At 39.3% G+C, this 25904-nt stretch overlaps 3 protein-coding genes and 1 non-coding gene across 4 annotated transcripts; 2 read left to right on the top strand and 2 right to left on the bottom strand.

The window, feature by feature from the left end:
• Positions 1 to 1860: 1860 nt before the first annotated feature.
• Positions 1861 to 12993, bottom strand: lpcat3 (lysophosphatidylcholine acyltransferase 3). The gene is made up of 13 exons (XM_054621632.1): positions 12654 to 12993; positions 10144 to 10251; positions 8747 to 8853; positions 8126 to 8219; positions 7861 to 7898; positions 6268 to 6446; positions 5990 to 6098; positions 5810 to 5896; positions 5343 to 5506; positions 3345 to 3492; positions 2855 to 3010; positions 2105 to 2248; positions 1861 to 1991 (listed from the first exon to the last, which is right to left on the bottom strand). The coding sequence occupies exons 1-12, from the start codon at positions 12802 to 12804 to the stop codon at positions 2129 to 2131; spliced, it is 1461 nt and encodes a 486-aa protein (XP_054477607.1). The 5' UTR covers positions 12805 to 12993; the 3' UTR covers positions 1861 to 1991; positions 2105 to 2128.
• Positions 12994 to 14875: 1882 nt separating this feature from the next.
• LOC129110349 (U7 small nuclear RNA) lies at positions 14876 to 14932 on the bottom strand. The gene has a single exon (XR_008532214.1). It is a non-coding gene; the product is annotated as a U7 small nuclear RNA (small nuclear RNA).
• Positions 14933 to 16968: 2036 nt separating this feature from the next.
• On the top strand, positions 16969 to 21892 carry tpi1b (triosephosphate isomerase 1b). Its single transcript, XM_054621672.1, has 7 exons — positions 16969 to 17201; positions 19565 to 19688; positions 20257 to 20341; positions 20507 to 20639; positions 20801 to 20886; positions 20974 to 21061; positions 21154 to 21892. Exons 1-7 carry the CDS (start codon positions 17093 to 17095, stop codon positions 21270 to 21272), a joined length of 744 nt encoding a protein of 247 aa, XP_054477647.1. The 5' UTR covers positions 16969 to 17092; the 3' UTR covers positions 21273 to 21892.
• Positions 21893 to 23576: 1684 nt separating this feature from the next.
• Positions 23577 to 24858, top strand: LOC129109562 (zinc finger and SCAN domain-containing protein 2-like). The gene is made up of 2 exons (XM_054621662.1): positions 23577 to 23878; positions 23984 to 24858. The coding sequence occupies exons 1-2, from the start codon at positions 23716 to 23718 to the stop codon at positions 24652 to 24654; spliced, it is 834 nt and encodes a 277-aa protein (XP_054477637.1). The 5' UTR covers positions 23577 to 23715; the 3' UTR covers positions 24655 to 24858.
• Positions 24859 to 25904: the final 1046 nt, after the last annotated feature.

Below are 25904 nucleotides of genomic sequence, written 5' to 3'. Positions count from 1 at the left end.
TGGATGCCCTTGTTTTTTTCGGCTCTAAACGGAGGAGAGAAAACGGTGGGAATATTACGCTGGCGTCCCCTCCCTCTCGGCGTTTCTTAACCCGCCCACACTGCGTCCTTCTCCCTCTCTCTCTCTCTCTCTCCCTCTCTCTCCGGCCCCCACCAGCTCTGTACCAGACTGCTGCTCTGGCTGTTTTTTGCTGTTGAACGCACATTGAGAGTGACTCAGACCCCAAACACAGCAATTCATCCATCACGTTTGTTCTCAGCTCTAGGCTTGCTTGTTGGGTGACACCCCACCACCTCCTTTTTTTTTATATATATATATATATATATATATATTAATACCCCCACTGCTCAGGCTTTCCATCACTAGACTGCAAAATGACGTCATATCACCCCTTTTGCCCCTGTGCTCAGTGTCAGACACGCAAAAAGCAGAGGGACACACAGACACACATTCACTACAGTTCTTGCTTGAAATGCAGCATTTTAATGAACATTATAAAATTGTATTTGAAAATCACTCCCAACCCCCAACCCAGAAGTCCATCCCAAGTTTTCTTTTACTTTGTACATTTGGTAGGAATAAGGCAAAAAAGTAGTCTCTTAACATAGCAATTCACATCAATTAATAATCACCATGTCATGTATAAATATTACTAAAATCTGGGCTGCTGCTACAGTGAGGTTTGTCCTGTCCATGTGTGTGTGTCAGCGTCAGCGAGAGGACGGCAGCAGCAGCGGCGGTGCTGGGCCTTCCTCCAGCATGCTGTGGATCAGACGACACAGCCCCCCCCACCCCCCAATTTTTTTTATTTTTTTATTAAACAAAATGAAGAGGCATTCCCACAGTGGGATGAGATGCTTCTACTTCACACTTCTTTTAAATACCACCTGCTGTTATAAACAGAAGAGCAGGCTATAAGTGAAAAACATTTTTGTTTCTTTTGCTTCCAGTTCAAAAATGATTTTCCTCAATTAAAAAAAAAACAAAAAACAAAACAAAACACCCTATTTATGGAGATCAGAGTATAGGATGAACCAAAACGATCAACTGTAGTGTCTGTATGGTCGGGCAGTGCGCAAGTGTCCTTCTTTCACATCTGTGCATTTCAGAGCTGACGGCCGAGGGCTAGAGTCGAGTCAGACAGAGGAGAGGAGTAGACTGACCAGAGGGAAAGGAGGAGACATGGTAAGAAAGAAAACAGAAACATTAAAATGAGGAAAGGCAGGAAAACAATGCAAACCATTTCATGATGTCTTATCCCAAAGCTACAAAATGTTTTTGTTCATAAAAGCTGTTAAAACTCTAGAAAATCAAATCAAACAAAAACAAATGTACTGTAAAAACATTCATTAATACAAGGCCATTTTGAGATGGGGATTAGTATACAGTGTGTGATTTACAGTGCTTGTATAACCACCGGCAGCCATTTTCAAGAAACAACCCCCCTGATTACTATTATTATTATTATTATTATTATTATCATCATCATCAGCATTATTTTTAATAATCTGTCTTTTGCAGAAAGTATTTTTGTATTAAAGTAAGTGCCATCATATGCTGGCGCTGTGCTTAAACCTCCGGTGAAGTCTGCTTCTGCTAAATTCGGGTGGTAGACATGAGAGAGAAATGGAACAGAAAAAGAAAACGCATCAGAGCCATTGACTGACTCTGAACCCGTGACTGGTGAGTGCAATTCTGTGTCGACAGCTTGTAAGTCTCTCAAGTTGTACAAGTCCATCGTTTCTTCACAAAACAACAACAACAGGAAATCGCCCCTGATTGGCTCACAATTACCCCATGTGGCACGATGGTCATTTCCTGTAAACATTTCTCCAAATGTTTATAAAAACACCCTTCTCATTTAAAACACAAAAATATATAGAAATTTATTTTTACATGGACATATATATTACTAAAGGCCTTAAAATATTTTCCATTCTGCTCCTTGAAAGTCACAGTTCCCTTCACTGAATATTTAGCCTTAGACGGACCTGGAAAGAAACAGAGATATTTCAACATTAAAAACATTTCTTCACAGCTTTATCTCTTAACAACATTATAACTCCAACAGAATGGCAAAAAATAAAGGCCTGCGCTTTCTTACCATGTCAAGTTTTAGTACCACGTTTTAATCCTGCTTTGTCTGGCTCAGTTCTTTCTTAGGCACCAGTGCCTTACGGATGTATGGTATGATTAAAAAGGCAACGAGGAAGAAAACGTGACCACAGAAATAGATGGACGAATACACCTGAAAAACAAAAAGGTGACAAAAACAGTCAAGTCAAAATTCTGATTTAATAATGACACCTGCTCTGTCTCTCATCTGTCGCCACCCTAAAGATTCCAGCCTTTGTCAATCACCTGACCCCGCTACTCTCTGCATACCTCCCTCAATCCCCTGTCAGGTCACACATTTTCCTCACCGAGCCCCGGTGTACAAACACCAGTCACTCTCCCACTCCCAGTGGACAGATCATACAAGTAGAAATGGGATCGTTCCACCCATTTCTGGTCCTGTTCCTGAAAAGCATTTCTAGTGAAACTGCCTTTAAGGCCGTTCTCTGGCAAAGCACGGCTTTGTCCAAGTGCACGCCCCTGGTAAATTACTTTGTAACACGAACGCTGCATTTCTGGTGAACCTGCCTGTACTACAATACAATTATAAAATATTATAAAAATAAAATCAGTATATTCTGTACACACAGCGTTAATGCATGTCTGTATCTCTTCCTGAATTTGCTTCCATTTCCCCCCCATTAAAAGGCACATTGCGGATTTGTCGGTTGTGGTCCATACAGTTTTTTTTAAAGGAACCTGATCTCTGAGGCCCTGATCTCTGAGAGTTGTGTGTTACCTTGAACCATTTGTCATATGTGAAGAGGCAGAATGGCACAAGGGGGTAGCCCATGAAGAGCCAGTGGAGGAACTGCTGGACTACATAGATGAGGGGGTAGAGTGCGCTGTTTGCCAGCTTGTTCAGCAAGGGACTGTCCCTCACAAGAGCCAGGGCCTGTCACATACACACAGAGACAGATACATATTCCATATTAGTTAAATTAATACAATAAAGCAACAGTTATATCATAAACGTATGCCAAATGGGATTGTAGTCAATATTTGATTACAAGTACATTCAGCAGTGATCAATGCTTTTTAATGACAAGAGACTCTCTCTTGTGAAAAAGTTAAAACAATTGGTTTATATAATGCAGACAAAGTGCAAAGCAAGCTTTTACTGAGAAAATAAGCATAATACAGACACCAATGGATTGTGCTTCCTGCACACAATGCTAATTATCTTTAAGTTACCCATCCTCACATCCTGCCCTGTGTCTGTAATGTACCTGTCTCTCTACAGTGATGATAAAGAGCTCCATGGAGAAGCAGAGGATGTATCCGGAGTGAAGACCATGCCAAAAAGTCAGAAAGAGGAGTGTCGTCACATGAGACAGCAACTTATTGCCCAGGAACCTCAACCGTTTGAAGACGTGTCTTAAAAAGGAAAAGAGAAAAAAAAATACAAGTCAAGAGTTTTGGATTGCTTCTTTTTAACAAAAAAAAAAATCTTGAGGGCAGTCAGAAAAGCTAATGCAACCGCTATCACTGCCTACATGGTAAGCACTCACTCACCTGGAAGCTCTTGTTGCATAGCAACTGAGGTTATATTAAAACATTTCCACTACTTTACATCCTCTTCAAGGGTACTCATCAATTCAATGTTGGCTCAGACTCTGTGTAACAATATCTTACAAAAGTGCAAACACATTGGACTTTTAATATGTTTTTTTCTCCTTACAGTGCACTAGTGGGGCGGCTGTGGCACATGAGGTAGAGCGCTTGTCCCGTAACCACAAGGTTGGTGGTTCAAACCCCTCTACCGGCAACATGCCGAGGTGTCCTTGAGCAAGACACCTAAGCCCAAGTTGCTCCCCGGGCGCTTCATTGCAGCCCACTGCTCCTCCGGGATGGGTTAAATGCAGAGAAATAATTTCCCCATTGTGGGACTAATAAAGGCTTAATTATTATTATTATTAGTGACAAGCTGCAGTATGAGCTGTAGAGTGCAGAGTCAGGTAAATAAGTACATGAACTACTACTGCATAAAAGCCCTGCTAATGGCCCTGAATGTATCAGTAAGCTTCACACCTTTCCGACGTCAGAATAAGAGGGATCATTTTTGTTACTATCTGAAAAAAATAATAATCTGACAAGCATGTTTCTCAACAACTTGCCATGAAGTGCAGGATATAAACTTCCCTCACCCTTTTTCATGCATCACAAACCGTTTAATTACATTTTAGTGTGTACAGCAGACACTTTGTCTTTGATTATGAACATTATGGAGTCCTATCTAGCTCTAAACAGGCAGTGCACTGTGGCAACCTACTTGACTACAGTGTCTGATAAAACACTGACCACGTACAGACTGAGGGATATTTAGAGTCCTCGTCATGAGCTGCGCAACTCCCATTTCTCACATGGCAAATCATTAATGTCATCTATTTATATCTTGTGTTATTCTTCTCCACAGACCTTTTGTTTTCCCTGCCCTTTTGTATCGTGTATTATAATTGTGTTTTTTGTATAAACATGCTTTGGCAACATTGTATCATATGCAATCTTGCCAATAAAGCCACTTAAATGTATTTATATAACTAATAAATACAGTATAGAAATATAACCATATAATACTAAACTGCTTACGAAGTGGCACATGTTTGACTATTAATAGACTTTTCTTTGTGGGTCAAACAATTAAGAGCATTTTTTTATGTCATGTTTGCATTTTATCTATCAATGGCTTGAAAGCTTTCCATCCACCCTCTATACAGCATAAAGTTAAGTTCTCACTGCTTACAAGTTACTTTTCAAAATAAAACGTAATTTAATTTTGGAAAGATGCAACAGCACCTCCTCTACTCTGTGTGTTATACAGAAAGCCAAGTATTCTTAGGTATCTAATGCATACAGCTGAAATGGAAGATGTTATAAATGATTTGTTTGATAAAATGCTGTGCTCACTGATATTTATTGATGTCACCTGTTCAAAAGCTTTTGTTCTCGAGGCTCCTGCTAAAAATCTGCAAGCTTTTAAACCCTTCCTAGGATGTTGGCTCCCTCCCTGCGATGATTCCTCTGGTGTTAAAACAAACTGTGAACAGAGGCCCTGGCATGTGATACTATGCTATTCCTTTTCCGTAAAGCATTGCTTTATATGCATATTGGATTCAAATGACATCTCTTCTGCTTCACTGTTATCATCATAGTAAATATTTAACTTTTACATCCGAGCTTTGAATTACAAGCGAGAGAGCGTCACAGATTTGAGGCTGGACACTGACCTGGCAGCCCAGGCGTTAGTGTTGATGTTGAAGGAGGAGATGGTTCCTCCGAAAAGTGGCGTGGTTTCAAAGACCCACACCTTCATATTGGCACAGGCGTCCCACCGGTGCTCACCATCCACCACACCATTGTAGCCCAATCCAGATAATATACAAACACCTTCCTGTAACACACACAAAAAAAAAGATCACACCATGTATGACTGTACCTGGTAATTTGGGCTGGTTAGGGTGTGCCATGAAAATAATCCAAGCATTCAAGTATTACTGTATGCAAAGGTATGTAAAGGGAGGTGTTTTTCTGGTAACGCTCTCTCACAGCATGTGTCAAGCTAGGTGCAGTATGCGAGCACAACTTCATACAAATGAGGTTTATTTCGGGAACCAAATCAGTCGGCTGCTGCCAACTTCCCCACCCCCCCCCAACACATTTCATGCCCATAATTGCAGATCAAGTGGTTACTTACCGCTATGACCCAACAGCTGACATATTTATACAAGGTGACTTTAGCCCAAAGCAGAATAAACACACATCGATACCAGAAGGGCTGAGCCTGAGGAAAGGACATAGTTTTACAAATTAGACACACTCTGAATCGCCTTTAAGCATACACCGTGATTATTTTTGAACATATTGTCGTTCTTACATCATACTCATCTGTTAAGAAGTAGCTGTCGGAGTAATAGGGACTGAATATTGCATATATCACCAGGCAGAGAAAACCCAGAGCAAACCTCTTCATAGCCGGTATAAAACTGAAAGAGAAAGAAACAGGATGATGATGGGAGATGGAAAAGGTGATAATATTAACTGCAGGGCTGTGACACTGCACAGAATGGCTTATTTTATGGAGTTGTAATAAAGATAGTCTTTCGGCCCATTTTTTTTATTTTCATCACTCATCATTTTCCTTGCTTTTTTTACCTGTTGGGAGGCTTTCCAGGGCAGTCGCTGAGCTGCCCTGCCACCAACTTCTGGTAGCTGCGCATTGTAAACTGGGGCCCCACCAGGAAGCCTCCATAGAAGTAGGAAAAGCCGCACACCTCCAGCAGGGAGGGCACAGACGGCAGGGCTGCAATCCTCTGATCTGAATTCAGCTGAGACTGGAGTTGAAGGACATGAGAAGAAAAAGATGAGGAAGAGATCAGAAAAGGGCAGAAAAGTAATTTTAAAAAGGATGCTAGTACAGGATGTATCAATCACAATCTAGACTGACAACAAACTCAACATCTGTAAACTGTGTGCTGAAAAGTGATAATATTTACCAGATGAGAGCAGATTTGTGCGTTTATAACAGATACAAATATAAAACATAATTTAAAGCACACCATAGACACTGAAATAAAGCATCAGAAGGGGGAATAAACAGCTTTCAGAGATATACTAGCTGCATTAGAGAGCACCAAACATGCTGTAGAGAGAGCATGCTTGGTGATTGAAAGAACAGCAAAAGGAAAAGCTTCTCAACAAACAGAGTTGTTGAAACAAAATACTATTTAAACTGAAGACAGAGGCCAGGGACACAACAGTGATTGACATGACTGGGGCTGGGGAATCTGACGATACCGTTTATACTGTCAGATCCATCACTTTAAAACTTCTGGTTGTGTTCTGTCATTATGGGTGATTATCTTTCTCGAGAAAAAAAAAATACTAAAACTTTTTTAAAAAAAACCACTTAAAAATCCTCTTGAAATAATACAATGTAATTAATACCCTCATTATGATGTATTATTTCACCCTAGCATATGTGTGCTTTGCAGTGCAGAAGCGTATATGGACACAATGAAAGGAGATAAATGAGCCTAAATCCGACCAGATCTCTTAATGGCTCGGCCCAAATCTACTCGTATCGTTCTGGCTCAAGCCGACTCTCATCCTTCACAACCGATGTAAAGGCGTCACGCACAATTATACTTTATCACATGAATAATAGCAATCGGATGTATAAAATGTGTTTTTAAAAAAGGGGCAAATTGGACTCAGCTGAAAAGCTATATGGGTGTGTTTGAGCCGTTTTATCAGCAGTGTAATACATTTCGTGAATTGGACCTTGAGACTGGGCAGATAGCAGTTGCAAATGATGTGCAATTCATGGTGGTATCAGCAGCCGCAATCCATTCTTTGTGAAAACGCCCCTGATGCAAATGTCACTATTCTCTTTTGTTCTTTGTTGGTGCCATTTTTCTTTTTAAGGACCCCACATTTACATGTATATTACTTGTGTAACTTGTTTGCATTAGTAACTGACAGTGACAGTTTCTTGCTTTGCAGTTGCACATTGTGATGATCTACTTGTTGTAGGTGAAAACTATCAATATTCTTTCCATCAAAAAACTCATCTACCTTTCTTTCACACATGACAGAATGAATAAAAAGATGCAAAAATGACACTTGCAGGAACTAACAGTAATGAACGACGAGCATAACTCAAACAAACAACATTCCAAGACAGACAACATCAACACGTAGATGAATGATCAAGCAGGCAAAAGCAAGATAAATCAACCAACTCACTGGTTCCTTCCCGCCGTCATAGTAATCAAATGACAAACCTGTAATCAGAAAATGCAACTGGTGTCAGAAACTATGTTAGGGTGACTAATGCTGTCATGATCAATTAAATGAAGACTATTAAGCATGCAAAGGCCATGTCAGCAGTTTATCAGTGTGTTAATCGATTACTAGAGTATAGGGGAGGATTGCAACAGGATATCAAATGAGAAAGCATTTGTTTTTATGATCCAAAAGAGGAGTGCAAGGAGTGCTGAAGTCAACTCACCAACAAGTTTGAGTGTGAGGACACAATGAGGCATGGTCCACTTGATGTCATACTCCTCTGTCGCTGTGTAGTAATACCCTGCCAGCAGGTAAACCTACAGAAAGAAAGAACAAGAAGATGGAAAGGCAAAGACATCCAGTTAGTGTACCTCTGTGTTATCCAACATCTCCAAGCAGATGTTTATTACAGTTCTAAGTAACAGAGGAAGAACAAAAAAAGGAAATCACCAAACCAAATCACAGGAAGTGGGCTGTAAAAAAATAAAAAAAATCTGACACAGCACATTGTGGGGTAAAAAAAAACGTGGTTCCATTGGCACATTTCTAAAAGTGTGGGCAATTAATGCAAAAGCATGCAAAAATAAAGGCTCCAACATTGCCACAGGAAGCATTGACAACATTTTACAAGTATTGGTTATAGTGAACCTTTTAATACTTGGGTCAAACAGAGCGTAGGCATTAAAAAAGGAAAATAAAAGGAAATAACAGAATGCAGGTGCAGAAATTCAACATTAGACTGTGCAGACAAAGAAGTAAGCAGTACCTGAGCCATGCGGTAAAAGTCAAACAGTGGACAAAAGAATGCAAGGGAGAAGACAAAAAAACTAACGCATCACCTCACCATTTGAAAGGTAAAGCTGCTCAGGACAGTTGTTACCGTCCTTCCCATAAGCCTCAGCATCAGGAATTGGACAATGATGCATACTGCAGAGTGATAGATCTGAGAGCCTGGGAGAGACGAACAGAGGAGGGATTGAGATTGAGGTCAGTTAAGTGTGACCTCTAGAATTGGACATTAAAACAGCATTTTTTTCCCCCCCTCCTCAGTTCAGCATTTCCCAAAATGGAAACAGAACAACAAGGCAAATCCACTATATACTGTGGATCGCTCTCAAAGAGGGTTGGAAGGAGAAGCATTCCACGAGGAAAAAGATAAAGCAACAGACCTGCTGTAAAATCCAAGTGCAGCAACAACAGAATAAAGAAAAGAGAAAGAGATTACTGTTAGCAGTTTGTGTTTACTCCAGTCACTCTCATCCATGAGGATGCTCCATCCATTCATCCTTTTATCCAATCTGGAGCAACATGTGTTCATATTGTTGTCACTTTGCTTATTTAGAAATATAGGTTTACTATACTTTTTGAGAAGGAAAATCGTCAGTCATTTATTTATGCAAAACATCAGTGGTTCCAGCTTCTCAAATGTAAATACTTGCAGGTTTTGTTACTCCTTCCTAGCAACTCGTGATAAAACCAGTGCTAATTAGACAATAATTGGCAGGTTAATTGATTTCTAAAACAGTGAAATATGCCCCTCATAATTTACAACAGCCCAAGGAAATCTATTGTACCACCTTGTTGTATTTCACAAACAGTCAAAAATTCAAAGATCTTTAGTTTAATATCATATGTGGCAAAGAAGGCATCAAATATTCACATTTAAGAAGCGGGAACAAGCAAATGGGCATTTTTGCTAAGAAATTTATAAAACAAGTTATCAATTATCAAAAAAGTAGAAAAGCAAATTTTCTGATTATTGACTCATTGATTCATTTATCTTTGCAGTTCTAAATTAAATATCTTTGGGTTTTGTACTGTAACCTGAAACCTTTTTTTTTTTATAGCCCAAACAACTTGAGAAATGAATCAGCAGTTGTTACTTGCAGCTCTCAATAAAGTTAATGTGTTGTGTATCGCATATCAAAACTTAAACTTAGGGTTGTCAAACCTGCTGGCGTATTTTCTTAAATAGAACGACATTTCCTTTGTCATCAACCCTGAAATGACTCAACAATAGTTGATGATTCATCCACATGAAAGAACAATCCCTAGACCATAATGTTCTAAGAAAACAAAATTGCCTCCTATTGTACTCCAGTGCTTCTTCTGGAGGTTACCTTGAAAACGTAAGTATGTGTAAGTGTAAGTATGTGTGCAAAAAACTTGAAAAATTAATTCAAACTTGTTTGTTAGCCCCTCAAGGACACACACAAAAATGATGCTCGCTTTTCATCTCACCAAAGTTGAATGCTGCTAGAGCCAGTCCAGAGAAAGTGTGGAACAGGTGTATAACTGTGGCAGGCTGGTAGAACAAGAAACGCCTGTACACCAGAGCACAGGGATAGCCTGCAGGTGAGAGAGAAAAAACATTAATAAAGCTAAAGTTAGTGTCTTCATATCAGCCATTGTTGACTACCCCTGATATCAAGAACACTGACCGTGTGGTATAAACACATGGCGCACACACACAGTAGTACATCAGTACCATTGGTACACTTGTGTGGTGTGTGTTGCCGCAAAGCTGGCATCTCAAGGAGAGCGATAAGTGCCTTAAGTCGGACTTTGGAAAAGACAAACGCTCACCTGTGATCATTAATCAAAATTCTTTAACTCCCAATCAGTTCAGTTGGACTCGATCTCTAAGACATTTGACTCCTTGCTATTTAGATATTGATGTAAATGTAAACATCTTTCTTCAAACTGCTCCATTATAAATATATTTGACAGAATTTTGATGAGATTCCGGAGTAATATTTTAAAATAATAATAATAATAATAATAATTGAGCGGTAATGTAATTTGAATTTTTCTTGGATGAGATGACCAAGTCCCTGAACCTTTTATCCTTCCTGGGACTAGCAAAGCTGTATAATGAGTAGATATCAAGGAGCTGCAGCAGATTAGATGCGGCATAACATTAATAAGTTCTCCATTATATCTGTTATGTAAAGAAACATTCAAGTAAGAAGTTTCCATCTGCATCTGCTGGGTTACTTTAAATGGCTAGTTATTTTCTATATTTCTCTTACTGTCAACAAATCTCATGAAAATACTAAAACAAACAATGATTTGGTCTCACTAAAAACTATAGCGTATCCCTTTTTGCCATAGACCTCCATTGTACAACCGCTAAAGACACTGATGCACTGGGTGACATGTTCCTTCATGATGATAACAAATGTGCACTGTGGCTTATTTTGAGGCAATGCCAAATTCACCAGCCTGCTACCATAGATATCCACTGGTGCTTATTAACACTAGTGTTTATTCATACTTGGCTGGATATGCACCGTTTGCTCCTGATTGAGTAATGCCTGCTTGCGGTGACCTGCGGTTTTAGGCGCTACCTTTTTAGGAAATTGAACAATACATTACTAGTATTTAATTTTGAGTGTCAGAGAGAGAATATGAAATCTTGACAGACAGAGTAATGCATTCTTTTTTCCCATGGGGTTTGTTGACATTAGAGAAATATTGAATTGTTATCCTTTGAAAATGTTTGCAATCTAATGAATCAAGTATGGAGCTGCTGTACGGCGTTCATCATCTGGATCACCTATGCACAGTCTTGCAAGACACAGCGCATTACTATACAACTGCTTTCGCAAAGCAGATGATGGATCAAAGCTTAAATGATTAGCCTATGTATAGCAGAGAAAATAATGAGGCTTTCAGGCTGCACTGTTATAGAGCAAGGAAGTTACTACACGGTTACAAAATGATGCAAGACACACTGAGCAACAGTGGAACAAGGAGCACGCAACAGGCTGGCTGGAGGGTTTTCAGGCCTTAAGATAGCTGAAGGCCACGTTCGGTATATTGTGTTGTTAGTGTGAGGCAACACACAGTGAGAAAAACAGACGTGTCCATGTGTCAGAGCAAAGTTCAGAGAGGAGAGCGTGGAGGACGCCCTCCCCCACCCCCACCCCATCCATACAAAAGACACACAGCCATGCTATTCAGACCCTGTAGACCTAAAGTAACACTATGTGTCACAAGCTCCTAAATGATTAAACTTCAATGAGAAGTAAAGTATGGCCTTGTTAAACTAATTCAAACCCCTCAGAGTCTGTGTCCCATTTAGAGAATAGGGGGGGGGGTTAGGGGTCATATTTTGGCAGTCTGTCCTCATTATCTATGTCAAATGATTTCCCTCCCCCAACAACACTGGGACTCCCCTCTTCACCATACACACATATTATAATCCAGCCGCCATCAGTGTCAGTTTGGTCGTCTGCATTGTGTTAACTGCCAAAGCTAACTTGACCCAACTGTCTAGAGAGGAGATTCCAACGGTTGACAATATTTGAAAAAAACGACATCGAACGTTAGACGTTAGAGATCGAACGTTAGCCGTTAGAGATCGAACGTTACACCACACAAGAGCTCCATCATGCCGCCGGTTGTCAACAGCCACAAGTTAACTGACGGTGCAACAACTTAGCCTCGGGTTGATGCTGCTATGAAGGAATCACTGTCTTCGGTGACGTTCAAGGGTCTACGGCTTGACTGGTTCGGGGGAAACCAGTGAGAGGTTTCTCGGGATGCACGTTAAGCTAGCGTTACGTTGAGAATCACGGTAGTAGCACCACTACAGCTGGTCTGGAGCCTGTAGCTGTGTGTCACAGTCAGTAGCCGTGTTAGCGGTGCGTGTCACGGGTAACAGTCACACGGAGACACTTGGAAACCTGTCACCGGGATCAACGCCTCGTCGGCCGGCTACCGGAGCCGCGTGAGGCGAAACTCACCGATTAAAATAGATAGAAGTAGTCGAACCGCTGGCTCCGGGGAACCTAAGGACTCCGACAGATTCGCCAGCAAGGGAGCCGCCATCTTGCTTGTGGGCGGAAACGTCTCCTCGCGACGGTTCAGTGAACTCCACTGACTCACGGCAGACATCCGAGAAGCGCGCTCCGCTCTTTAAAGGCCGTGTGCGGTTCAACCTCCTCTCAAAGTTAAACCTGTTTATTCTCCTCCTACTTCTCCTCCCCTCCTGTACATCTTAACCACACTTCTGTGGGTGCTGGTTTTGACAAGTATGTCGCTAAAGGTTGGAGTATTGGGTTGAAAGGTAGCAGCACACCGAGAGTACAAGTAAACCAGTAAACCAGTGAACCAGTAAACCAGTGAACCAGTAAACCACTGAATGATAGTGGGTGAAGATTATCCAGATTAACGCTCATAATGGTATAAATGTGCCCCCTTGTGGCGAATCACAGGAACAACATAAATCAAAACACTTAGCTCAATAATTATTTAAGATAAGATAAAATAAGATAAGATAAAATAAGATAAGATAAGATAATCCTTTATTAGTCCTGCAGTGGGGACATTTACAGGATTACAGCAGCATAGATATAGTGCAAACAAGGTACATAGTAGAAAAAACAAACAAGTATTTTTAAACAAGTATAAGAAAAAAAAATCCACAATAACAAATAAAAAATCTTATAAAATAAGATAAGATAAAATAAGATAATCCTTTATTAGTCCAGCAGCGGGGACATTTACAGGATTACAGCAGCATAGATATAGTGCAAACAAGGTACATAGTAGAAAAAACAAACAAGTATTTTTAAACAAGTATAAGAAAAAAAAATCCACAATAACAAATAAAAAATCTTATAAAATAAGATAAGATAAAATAAGATAATCCTTTATTAGTCCCGCAGCGGGGACATTTACAGGATTACAGCAGCATAGATATAGTGCAAACAAGGTACATAGTAGAAAAAACAAACAAGTATTTTAAATAAGTAAGTAAGAAAAATAAAATCCACAATAACAAAAAAAAATCTTATAAAATAAGATAAAATAAATAAAATAAGATAATCCTTTATTAGTCCCGCAGCAGGGACATTTACAGGATTACAGCAGCATAGATATAGTGCAAACAAGGTACATAGTAGAAAAAACAAACAAGTATTTTAAATAAGTAAGTAAGAAAAAAAAATCCACAATAACAAAAAAAAATCTTATAATATAAAATAAAATAAGATAATCCTTTATTAGTCCCGCAGCGGGGACATTTACAGGATTACAGCAGCATAGATATAGTGCAAACAAGGTAAATAGTTAAAAAAACAAAACACATATTTTAAATAAGTAAGTAAGAAAAAGAAAATCCACAATAACAAAAAAGGAATCTTATAAAATAAGATAAGATAAAATAAAATAATCCTTTATTAGTCCCGCAGTGGGGACATTTACAGGATTACAGCAGCATAGATATAGTGCAAATAAGGTACATAGTAGAAAAAACAAACAAGTATTTTAAATAAGTAAATAAGAAAAATAAAAAATCCACAATAACAAAAAAAAATCTTATAAAATAAGATAAGATAAGACAATCCTCCTGTCTCCCACCACCTCCACCGTATCGAGTGGACACCCCAGGACACTGCTGGCCTTCCTGACAAGTTTCAAAAATCTCTATTTGTTTACCACAAAAACAAATCAGATGCCCAATAGTGAAATACTATTCTCATCAAAACACCATACATGGGCAAATAAATTTAATTTAAGAATGTTTAGCCAATGAGCACAAGATAACTATAATTATTCTGTCTGTATTTATAATTGCAAGTATAGTTATAATAGTTTTCTGTCTGTATATATACTATTTCAGTTATGTGGATTCTTTACTGTTTTTATTGCTTATTTGTATTCTTGTTTTTTTTATCTTGTTTTTCTTTTACTATGTCTCTTGTTTGCACTATAACCTATGCTGCTGTAATTCTGTAAATTTCCCCGCTGCGGGAGTAATAAAGGATTATCTTATTTTATCCCAGGTCACTGGGTACAAGTATCTACTGTTGTAGACAGTATTGATCATGAAAATTCAAATTGATTAAAGGCAGATATAGAAGGTATATGTCAATTTGAAATAGAGATAGTTATAAACACTTTAAGTAGTACATTATAAAATGTGTTAATTCTTTAGTTGGTATTTTGTATTTTTACATTCAATGTGGGCTTCTCTTTACGAGAAACCTGCTAGACAAATATCTAAAGAGCAAATAGATTCCTGACGAGTTTATGGGAGCCTGTCAGTACTTGTACACTAATAACATGCCCTTTCTGCTACGGTGTCATTTTGTAGCTACTTACCACGAACAGAGTAACAACAATAACAACAATAACAACAAAGCTCGGGGATATTTTATTTTTGACCAACATTGCCTCAAATTCTTGAATATTCAACTTTATGCGCGTAAGAACGGTATTCTTTACGGCAGTGCATTATGGGTATGCAAAACTGGGCTGAAAATCCTCCAATCAGAGATCTTCAAACTGTTGCTCCGCCCAGGACGCACAAAAGGGTTGTGGGACTTTTGACGTCTCAGCCAATCAAACCGTGGATTGTTCTGGCTTCTGCCTCTCAATCACAGATCACACTGTTACTGTGTAAAGTGTTACTGTATATCATTTTTGTGATGAACGTGGTCAATGTTGCTTTTTTGTTTTTGGCATTGTAATGAAAATTCGAATATTGAAAAGTCTTAAGGTTTGGATTACAGATATTTCATCCACATGTATAATTGTCTATTTGATAAGATTAGCGTGGCTTTGATTAATAATAATTTCCTTCAAAGTTCATGTAAAATGTCTGATTATATAGAGGCATTGTAATAAATTGGAGTGGGTTCTCATTTTTGCAGAACGGAACGAGAGGTTGTGGTTAGACATTTTTTACTGAAGTAAAAGTAAAAATACTATGGTCTTAAATACTAAATCACAATCACGCTGAGGGACTAATAAAAGATTATCTTATCTTAAAAGCCTTGAGAAAAAGGGCATGGCTCCTTTCGCAATAATTGTTATAGAATATTTCACTATAGTGATTTTATCATATGTAAGAGCATTTCAACGTTGTAGTCAATGTGTACTTTGTATACTACTGGTTAGATTAGTATTGCATATGCTTTCTAATGTAAACAGTAAATAGTATCTATAAGTGTTAAATAAATGTAGCAGAGTAGAACATACAATATTTCCATCTGAAATGTAATGAAGTAAAATTTCGAAGTAGCATAACATGGATATATTCAAGTGCAAGTACAAGTACAGTACCAGTCAAAAGTTTGGACACACCTTCTCATTCAACTACTTTGAAGAATCTAAAATATAAAACATATTCTGGTTTGTTGAGCATTTGTTTGTTAACCACATAATTCCATATGTGTTCCTTCATAGTTTGGATGTCTTCAATATTAATCTACAATGTAGAAAAAAATAAAGATAAAGAAAAACCATTGAATGAGAAGGTGTGTCCAAACTTTTGACTGATACTGTATGTAAAAGTTGTACTTAAGTACAGTATTTGAGTACATTTGACATTCCTCAAAAGCATTTGGCATTTAGGCTTGGCAGCTTTGTTTTATATAGTTATGTATTATTTGTTTTAATTGTTTACCAAACTTAACATACCCTATAAATGCACAACACAATAGGATATGATCATTAAGGACCCATTGTAGGTTTTTGCTTCAGGGCCCCTCCTCCAGCAGTTAGTCCTTGTATTATACTATAGGTATAATAGTTTCTTTCTGTATATATAATATTTAAATTACTGTGGATTCTTTACTGCTTTTTACTGTTTTTTTTATTGCTCATTTGCTTATTTATAATTACTTATTTTTGATCTTGATTTTTACTATGTCTCTTGTTTGCACTATCCTCTATGCTGCTGTAATCCTGTAAATGTCCCCACTGCGGGACAAATAAAGGATTATTTTATTATATCTTATTTTATAAGATTTTTTTTTGTTATTGTGGATTTTTTTTTTCTTACTTACTTATTTAAAATACTTGTCTGTTTTCTCTACTATGTACCTTGTTTGCACTATATCTATGCTGCTGTAATCCTGTAAATGTCTCCACTGCGGGACTAATAAAGGATTATTTTATCTTATCTTATTTTATCTTATTTTATGGGAAAGTTTTACACACAGCCCCTGAACGCAGCATGACAATTGCTCTTCTCCTTCCTCAAATGGGGAGACGCGTTCACGGGCGTGTCGCCATAAACCAATGGAGCCGACAGAGAGGAGGGGTTAACATTTTCCATGTTCATAAATACTCTGAGCTGCCTTTTCTCGTCCGCTCTCTTACCCCAGAGAAGGTAGACCACTGTTGGCTCGTTTAATTCTCTGCAAACCCGCTAAAAAAAGAAAAAATCGCAATCATGAGCAGGAAATTCTTCGTTGGTGGAAACTGGAAGTTGAACGGCGACAAGAAGAGCCTCGGCGAGCTGGCGCAGACCATGAACGCAGCCAAGGTGGACCCCAATGTCGGTATGTGGGGTTTATGCACCCGTAACACAAAGTCCCTCTTTTTTTAAACATGTATCATCTTAACCACTTGTTTTGTGATTATCATGTGCACATGTTTAAGTTATCATAGATGTGTGTTTGTCATTTCCTGATTCTAATGTCATAACAGACTCAAAATGGCCATTCAATACATCAATGACACCATTAACACCACAGACCCACATCTGCTTTATTCTATGACCTTATAAAGGGACATTCAGTTTTTAACTCTGTGTTCTTTGTTTTTTAAACGAGTTTACTCAAAGCAGACAGAAATGTATAAACTGAAGGACGCTCTGGCGGTCTGATTTTGCAGTAATGTCGGTGGTGGTGGTGGTGGTGGTGGTGGTGGGTGTGCGTTTGCAGCCGCACGTAGTCCAGCAGGCGGATCTGCCTTCTCTGTGAGAGTGCTGGGTTGCGTTCAAGTGAGGCTGCTCGCTAATGATGTCTGTCATCTGCAAACCGATGCGAATACAGTAGCCCATTGTAAGCTTCCCCTGCAAGTTACACGTTGAGTTGTTGCAAGGCCACAGAGGACAGAGATGAATGTGTTTATTATTTTCTTTTCTTTTGTCTAGGATTATTTCCTGCATTCTCTTAAAGCAGAAGTAGACATTTGGCCCTGTTGCTGTCTGCCTCCTGCAGACTGGCAGCTGCTGGTGTTTTTACTTGGACATTAATCAGGTTTTTTCATTCCTTGCGTGATACTCTGCTGGAAATTAAAACAAGCTATTGAGAGGTTGACTCTGTCTAGGCCCGTTTCCGCTGTCACGGAGCCAGCTGTGCTCCTCCTGAAAAGTTGGCGTTATGCAACTATAATGTAGTGTACTATCCCTCTATTTAGGCTGCCACAGTTCAGACCATCCTTGGACCTTGCTCCATTAGTGAATCCACCCCCCTTACAGTGAAACTCAAGCAGACTTTTCCCACCGGCCTTTTTAAAGTCAAAGTTCAGCTGTTTCCTGCCCCGGACTGATTTTCTTCACATGTTTGATATTTCAGTTCTGGCTCTTCTATATGAACTCAGGCTCATGACTTTTCTCTGACCTCTGCAGAATGTGGCCATGTAGGCGACCTTTAGGAGGCTGAACTCAGACCTTTAATGCAGAGAGGCCTGGGCATGGCTGTGGAGAAATGACCTTTACCAAACCAATAATACAGGTTTAATATAGACACTAACCCTTAAGATTTAGTTTCATTTTGAATGTCAGTGTCTGGACTTTACTGTACTCTGCTTGACCCATGCAAACTGTGCTGCTGTGGAATTTGGGAGATCATGTTTGCACAAGAGGGCAAACTTTTTTTGTTTGTATAAATGAAACAGTTTTTAAAAGTTACACCATTTAATGTGAGAGTTTCATGATGCACCTGTGCATTTGAGTAGCTCTAGTAGTAAATAGGTATATTGATGTAGCTTATTTGGTCAGATGGACACATCTGGTGCTTGTGTTTTGATTACAGTGCTGCCGCAACAAGCATTACTAATGTGAATAAGCCTTTAATAATAATATAATAATAATGGATTTTATTTATATAGCACACTTTAAAATACAAAGAAATCTCAAGGTGCTGCACAGGGTAGAACAATCACAATAATCAAATATAATAATAAAACACTAAAAACAAACAAAAAATAAAATAAAAATTTAAATTAATTAATTAATTTAATCATAATGAAATCTAAGAATATCTATTAAAACTGAACAACCACCCAAACACACTAATCATTTAGATTTAATTGTTGCACATTGATGTACTTGTCCATTTTAGGCCTGTCAATCACCTTGAGAGTGATGGCCTTATCCAGTCCTGTTTTTTTAATTATGGTGGTGGTTGACCACTTTAGTTTCATCTTTGATATGAATTGACCCTTTTAAACATCATGTTTGAAAAGACTGATCTGAATTTGTCTCTGGCGTTGAAATTCTTTGGGATGTGGGTCTTGTACTTGGCAGCCGTTTAGTCTGGCAGTCCAGTGGTTATACACAATGTCCTTTAGTTGACTGATTCTGGCTCCCTGTCAAAGAAGTGGCAGCTGAGGCTCAGAAGGAGCATGTAGTCCTGTAATCCCAGAGCTGGCGGTTTGTTTGATTTACCTTTATGCATGTATGAAAGTATATGAGAAGTGGAATAAAGTTTCTTAAGTATCCTGGAATACCTCTTGTATGTGCAGTTAATATCTCATAAGTTACCAAAAGTAAATCCAAAACTACTGCTATCACATCATTGATACCAAGGAAGTTGTTCTAAAATGTAGTGAAATTAGTTTTTTGCGTACCTCTTAGTAAAAATACACAAACTGTACAAATAACCTAACCTAAGCATTGTTTCCTTTGTGCTCACAGAGGTGGTGTGTGGGGCTCCTTCAATCTACCTGGACTTCGCCAGGTCCAAGCTGGACCCCAAGTTCGGCGTTGCTGCTCAGAACTGCTACAAAGTTGCCAAGGGTGCCTTCACTGGGGAGATCAGGTACGTCATGTGTCCACCAGAGGAAAATATCCTGGGTTAGATCAGAACAGAATCCGAATCAGAAATACTTCATTAATCCCCAGGGGGGAAATTGGGATGGAAATTGGTATGTAACAGCTCCAATATATAAGCATAAAGAAAAATAGAAATAAGAGACTACCTAAATGTAAATTGTGAACATAATTCTACAATATATAACACAATATATGCAGAAAATAGAAGTAAATAACAAAAACAAGGAAAAAAATACAAGAAATATGTGTGTTTAATTCAACAACAACAGACCACAGTGTAAATGAGTGACTTTAAAATACTGAGTTGCGGGATCTGTTAACTGTGTTAAGAATAATATAGTATTAGTATTAAATTAGAATATTTCTTGAAATGGTTAATGAGCAAATTAAGATGGATGGATGGATGGAACAATGTCATCGCACATCATCTGGGTTATTAGGTTAGGTCACATATATAACACTTAATATGTTCATGTTCATATCACTGTAATAAAAAAGTTTTAAGTGGACAGATTTGATTATTTTACATTCATCGTATGAATCTCTGTCTTCAGCCCTGCGATGATCAAGGACTGTGGAGTGAACTGGGTGATCCTGGGACACTCTGAGAGGCGCCACGTCTTCGGAGAGAGTGATGAGGTAATTCTGGATGACTCACTTTCTTCCACTTTGCACCAGCCTGTAATGAAGCCGGGTGCTAAATGAGAAAATTCGCATCCATTTACATTAGTCTGATGTACAAAAAAAACACACTGTTCCTCCTGTGTACACTCTGTGATCAGACGCTTGTGTGTGTTTTGTTAGCTCATCGGTCAGAAGACAGCCCACGCTCTGGAGAGTGGTCTCGGTGTCATCGCCTGCATCGGCGAGAAGCTGGACGAGAGAGAGGGCGGCATCACCGAGAAGGTCGTCTTCGCTCAGACCAAGGTCATCGCAGGTACGTGACCCCTGCCGATCCTGATTCAGAGTTCATATGCACCAGGGAGTGTAAATGTTGTAACACACATTTTAGGGAAACCTTATCCAAGCTAGAGTCTGGTGTAAATCAGTGAATTGGAGAAATATAAATGAAAGTATTTCCACACGTCTCTTTCACAGACAATGTCAAGGACTGGAGCAAGGTCGTGCTCGCGTACGAGCCTGTGTGGGCCATTGGCACCGGCAAGACCGCTTCCCCACAGCAGGTAAATATAAGTAACCACTGAAACTGATTGCTGTAATCTTTTCACATAACTCGTCATAACGTGCCTGTTTCCTGTATGATATCTCAGGCTCAGGAAGTTCATGACAAGCTGAGGGGGTGGATGAAGACCAACGTGTCCGAGGCTGTAGCCAACTCCGTGAGGATCATCTATGGAGGTCAGTCAGTGTGACCAGACGGTGCTTGTCGTCATAGTCTTATTACGATTTCCCACAGTAATCTCTTCCCATGTATCTCTTCTTCTTCTCAGGCTCTGTGACCGGTGCTACCTGCAAAGAACTTGCCTCCCAAAAGGATGTCGACGGGTTCCTTGTCGGCGGAGCCTCCCTCAAGCCAGAGTTTATCGAAATCATCAACGCTAAGGCATAAAAAAAAAAAACAGGCAGCTGTAATGTGACCACGTCTAGATCAGAGGCCAGCTCCATTCAGAAGACCAGTTCCATCATCCCTCACTCTCAGCACTTAGTCCTCTACCCCTTTATATTCAAAAAGTATTTGTGTAATTATGTCATTCCCTCGTTTTCCTTTATTTTTCTGTTTTGAAATATATTTCATCATGAAGAAAAGGGACAGGTTGACACACGCACTGTACCGCACTGAAAAAAAGAGTTATGTCCACTGAGAATAGTCTATGTGCAAAACTAACTTCCACACCAAGTGCTCAAGCTATAAAGACCTACATTTACACCTTGAGGTGGACAGCCAGTCCACGCCTTTACTTGAAGAGTTTACCAACTTTTTTTGTGTAGACAGTGTCACAGCTCTTTGTCAATCAGTTTTATTTTGTCTTTCTAATATTAAAAGTCTTTTGTGTAATTATGATGTTCTGTGGCTTTTACCTCCCTGTAGATGTGCATGATCCTCTCTTTCATTGGCTGTTTAAGCCAAGAGGGAAGCGTCCATTTCATGTTAATCATATTGTGTCATGGCTGATGGGTATAAGGGTGCAAGGCTGTAAGGAAACAAACTAATAAACCGTTTAGAGACTGTTTCAGTGTGTTGTTTTGCTTAATTTTCTGCTAAGTCTATCCAATGACTATCGATTCCATATTAGCTATATCGTATAGGGATACCAGATGTGTGTGTTTTATATACAGAGAGCTTGCATAACCTGCTGTGCGTTCATGCAGAGAGGATGGTGGTGTCTCAGGAGGGCATGGAGAGAGTATCTCATTACAGAAGCTACCTCCTGTTAAGACAATGCCATGCAGGGAAGCATTTGACTGCTATTTTTATCCCGCCACTAAACTAAAACAGGAACGCAGCAGTGAAAGACTCATGCATCAGGACATTAAATTGTAGTTTTACCAATTACAAGCTTGTATACAGAACTAATCGAGTAATAAACCCATAAAGCGCACAGAGGATTTTGGTCACCACATCTTGTGTTTGTTGTATAAAAGGCTTTATTACCACGTCTCTTATAAGATATAAATACAGTCATCTCAGATTTAAGCCTGGTTGGTTTCTAACTTCTTACACCATATTTCTTAGTCTCTGATACACACAACAGTGTGATCGTACTGGATCCAGACGTCTGCACCGACAGTAGAAAAAGTCTCTGAGCTCAGGTCAAAATTTCATACACAATCACAATCTGTCTGTCTTCAGCAAACACTTAGTTTTAGCCAATTTTTTGCTGTTCCAGTGTGTTTGTCTTCTTTATATTCTCACTGTGTTGAAACAGCCATTGGAGGGAACCACTTCCAGTCACCACAATGCTGTACTTACAGTATGCACAGGAGGACCAGAAAAACAGAACGCTTGCAGAATATGATGTAATCAAATGCAATAGCTTGATTAAAAATAGGAATCTATTATTTTTTCCACATATAAACAGGAACATAAAATATGGCAGCATCATTATCAAAACAACAGAATAATAAAGGATTAATCAGTTATGATACAGTACATAGTATAAATATAAATACTTACATTGTACCACAACGATTTATACAGCCACAATCCAGACACCAATTAATTTAATGTGATGCACTTTGTCCGGTGTCCCAGAAACTGTCCAGTGCTTCCTTAATGGAATATTACCTCGCTGCAGGTTTGTAACAATTTGATTGAACTTTACTTTCATCAAGAATACACACAACGTACTGAATTAAATTGAAATAGATTATTACATTATTATTACTGATATGTACAGTATGAGACCAGGCTTCAAGATTGGCTAAAATCCCAGTAGTGTCGGCCCTGTCATTTTGATGGCACATACTGCAAACCAGATTTGTAATTAAAAATATGATGGCTAAGTAATTGACACCAACGCTACCTCGGGACTTCAGGGCCCCCAAGAGTCCCTGGCCAGCTGCCATCTTTGTCCATTTGGTAATCCAGCATTGATATCATAGGAATTTTAGATTGCAGCATAATACCACACTGAAAATCAAAAAAATCAAAATCAGGTGATGAGCTAAGACTGATTGCCAGGTATCATAAAAATAATTTGTATTTCCCTATAAAATAGCAAGAAAACTTTCCATTTTAGGAGCCTCATTTATATACAAAAGGCCTTTTTGTAAGGTTTACAATGTTATATTTTAATTGAGTCAACAATATAGTGTTAATGTACTGCACTGCATTATATTGTTCCTCTTCTTAAGCCCACCCCCTTCTGCAGCCTGGTGTCTTACCTTTGCACGCCGGTCCAGCAGGGGGCGGTAGTGCCCCTTATTGAACACCTTGTGTGGCTCAGTCTCACGTCCGTGTTTACAACCGGAGCGTGACGTTCAGGGACTCGCCACAATACGTTTCCCAGCGCAACTAAAACGCTATTAATTTCATCCGTAAACGTGTAAAAATGCAGTCACTGAGAGAGTTCCTCAGCGAGAGACTGACGGCAGCGGCCGAGGAGATATTTGGAGCTGTAGAAAATACAATAGCCGAGTACAAAGAGGAGATCTCCCGTTCAAAAGATCTAGAAATCAGTCGACTCAGGATGCAGCTGAGGCTTCTCAAATCAGGTTGGTTTGAATGGAAGCTACGTGCATCCAAACCTAATGCAGCTTTTGCATTATTCTTGCAGATGCATGCCATGATTGTGATGTTATTATTTGTTTTTAACCTAGAGCCACGGTTGGATAGATGCCTCGGAGCCCAGCTGCAGCAGCTCACCCATCATCATCATCCTCCTCCTCCTCCTCCTCCTCCCCCTCAGCAGCAGATCCATCAATCAGACCCTTCAGTGGAGCCTCCAGAGTCCGAGCACTGTGAGGAGGATGGGAGCGGCAGCATGGAGCAGGAGTCCCCGGAGCCCTCGCAGGTGAAGAAGGAGCAGCAGCAGCCGAAGAGCCACGGGGATTTCTGGAACGGCCACGACGTGGAGCAGCTGGAGAGCCTCGAATCAGACATTAAAGACTTCATCTCGTCTCCTTCCAGCCTGAAAAGCAGCCTGCAGGACCCCACCTTGCTCTTCCACGCCTACCACCACCACCACCACCACAACAACCAGGGCGAGGAGAGCAAAGAGAAACCCTACTGCTGCTCTGTTTGTGAAAAGCGTTTCAGTAACTGCTCCCACCTGGCAGCTCACATCAGGACACACACAGGAGAGAGGCCTTACAGGTGTGAAATATGCAGAAAGACTTTTATCACAACGAGTGCCCTGAACAGACACCAGACCATCCACACTGAAGGGAAACAGTTTGTCTGTAATTATTGTGGTAAATCCTTTAAATGGATGGAGTCCCTTGGCAGACACATTAGAAGTGTACATAAGAGAGACAATATTCCTGTATGACTCTCATTGAAAATACACTACTTTCCAATAGATAAGTCATGTAGTTAGTGTATGTTAGTCATCTATGATTTAATTTTTAAAACTCCTGAACAAAGAATATAGTGTTTTGTATGTTTTGTGATAAGTTATATTGTGCATGGACCTCATTAAGCCTTTAAAGACAGTAAATTATGTGCAAACGAATTGTAGAAATTCAATGAAAGGTATAGCATTTTATAAATAAATTATGGTGGATGTTTTATTACAGAATAAAAAGTAACTACTAGTATTGTTGAATGTGTTCTGCTTTCTGCTGCAAGAACATATAAGACAAGTGAAGTTGCAGAGTACTCCAGTAGGTGGCAGTAACAGCATTTGATTCACAATTTCACATCAATCTATGGTATCTGGCAGTGTTTGCACTCTTGTGTCTAATGTTCTGAGTATGTACCTCTTTTCTAGGAATTGAAAGTACTCTCAGCCAATAGTCCTCTTACAGTCAAAATATTTAAATGATGAGGGTGGTAAGCCATTATTCAGAGTTTTCAAAAGCAGAAGAGTGCTTTTACTCAAGTACTGGAATTTATCATTTTAAGGTTACTATATTTTACGAGTATTCCACTACATTAATTTGACACCTCTCGTTTTTACTTTACTTTTACTTCTGATTCAGATTAGCACTACAAAATATAATGAAGAATCAAATGATGATGTATTATTAGAAATGGAAAAAACCAGCAGTCTATAAAGTCTTTAAAACTAGTTTCACCGTTCCAGCTGGAACATTAAAGTTATGCTTACACATGAATGCATTAATAATTATAATTCAGTAATACATGTTATTCTGCTTTCGGTTTCAGTGTACTGGTTTTGTGCATGCTGGCTCACCGTCATGGTTTATTGAAGCACTTGGTCACACCTGGTTTTTTTCCGTCTGTAATAAGTCAAAATGTCTTCCAGAAAAAGGCCTACGTACTTCCAACTACATAGCAACAATTTGGAAAAGCCCTTACATCTTTCAGAGTGACAAAGCCCAGGTTGATAAAAGGAGGATACTTTCCTGAGTGTTGTGGTTGACTAAACACAAGCCTACACAACAACTTTGGAAGAACTGGAAACACCGACTGTGTGCCAGGCCTCATCACCCAACATCAGTGTCCAACTTCACTCATGCTCTTTGAGCTTAATGGCAGCAAAACCCTGAGACCAGGTAACAAAACTCTTGTGGAAAGCCTTTTTTCAAGGTGCCTTTATGCTGTTATAACAGCTTA

This window comes from Anoplopoma fimbria, chromosome 20 (assembly GCF_027596085.1).
Source record: "Anoplopoma fimbria isolate UVic2021 breed Golden Eagle Sablefish chromosome 20, Afim_UVic_2022, whole genome shotgun sequence".
NCBI classification, from domain to species: Eukaryota; Metazoa; Chordata; class Actinopteri; order Perciformes; family Anoplopomatidae; genus Anoplopoma; species Anoplopoma fimbria.
The sequence above is the reverse complement of the archived record's forward strand: the minus strand, read 5'-3'. Positions and strand labels throughout refer to the sequence as shown.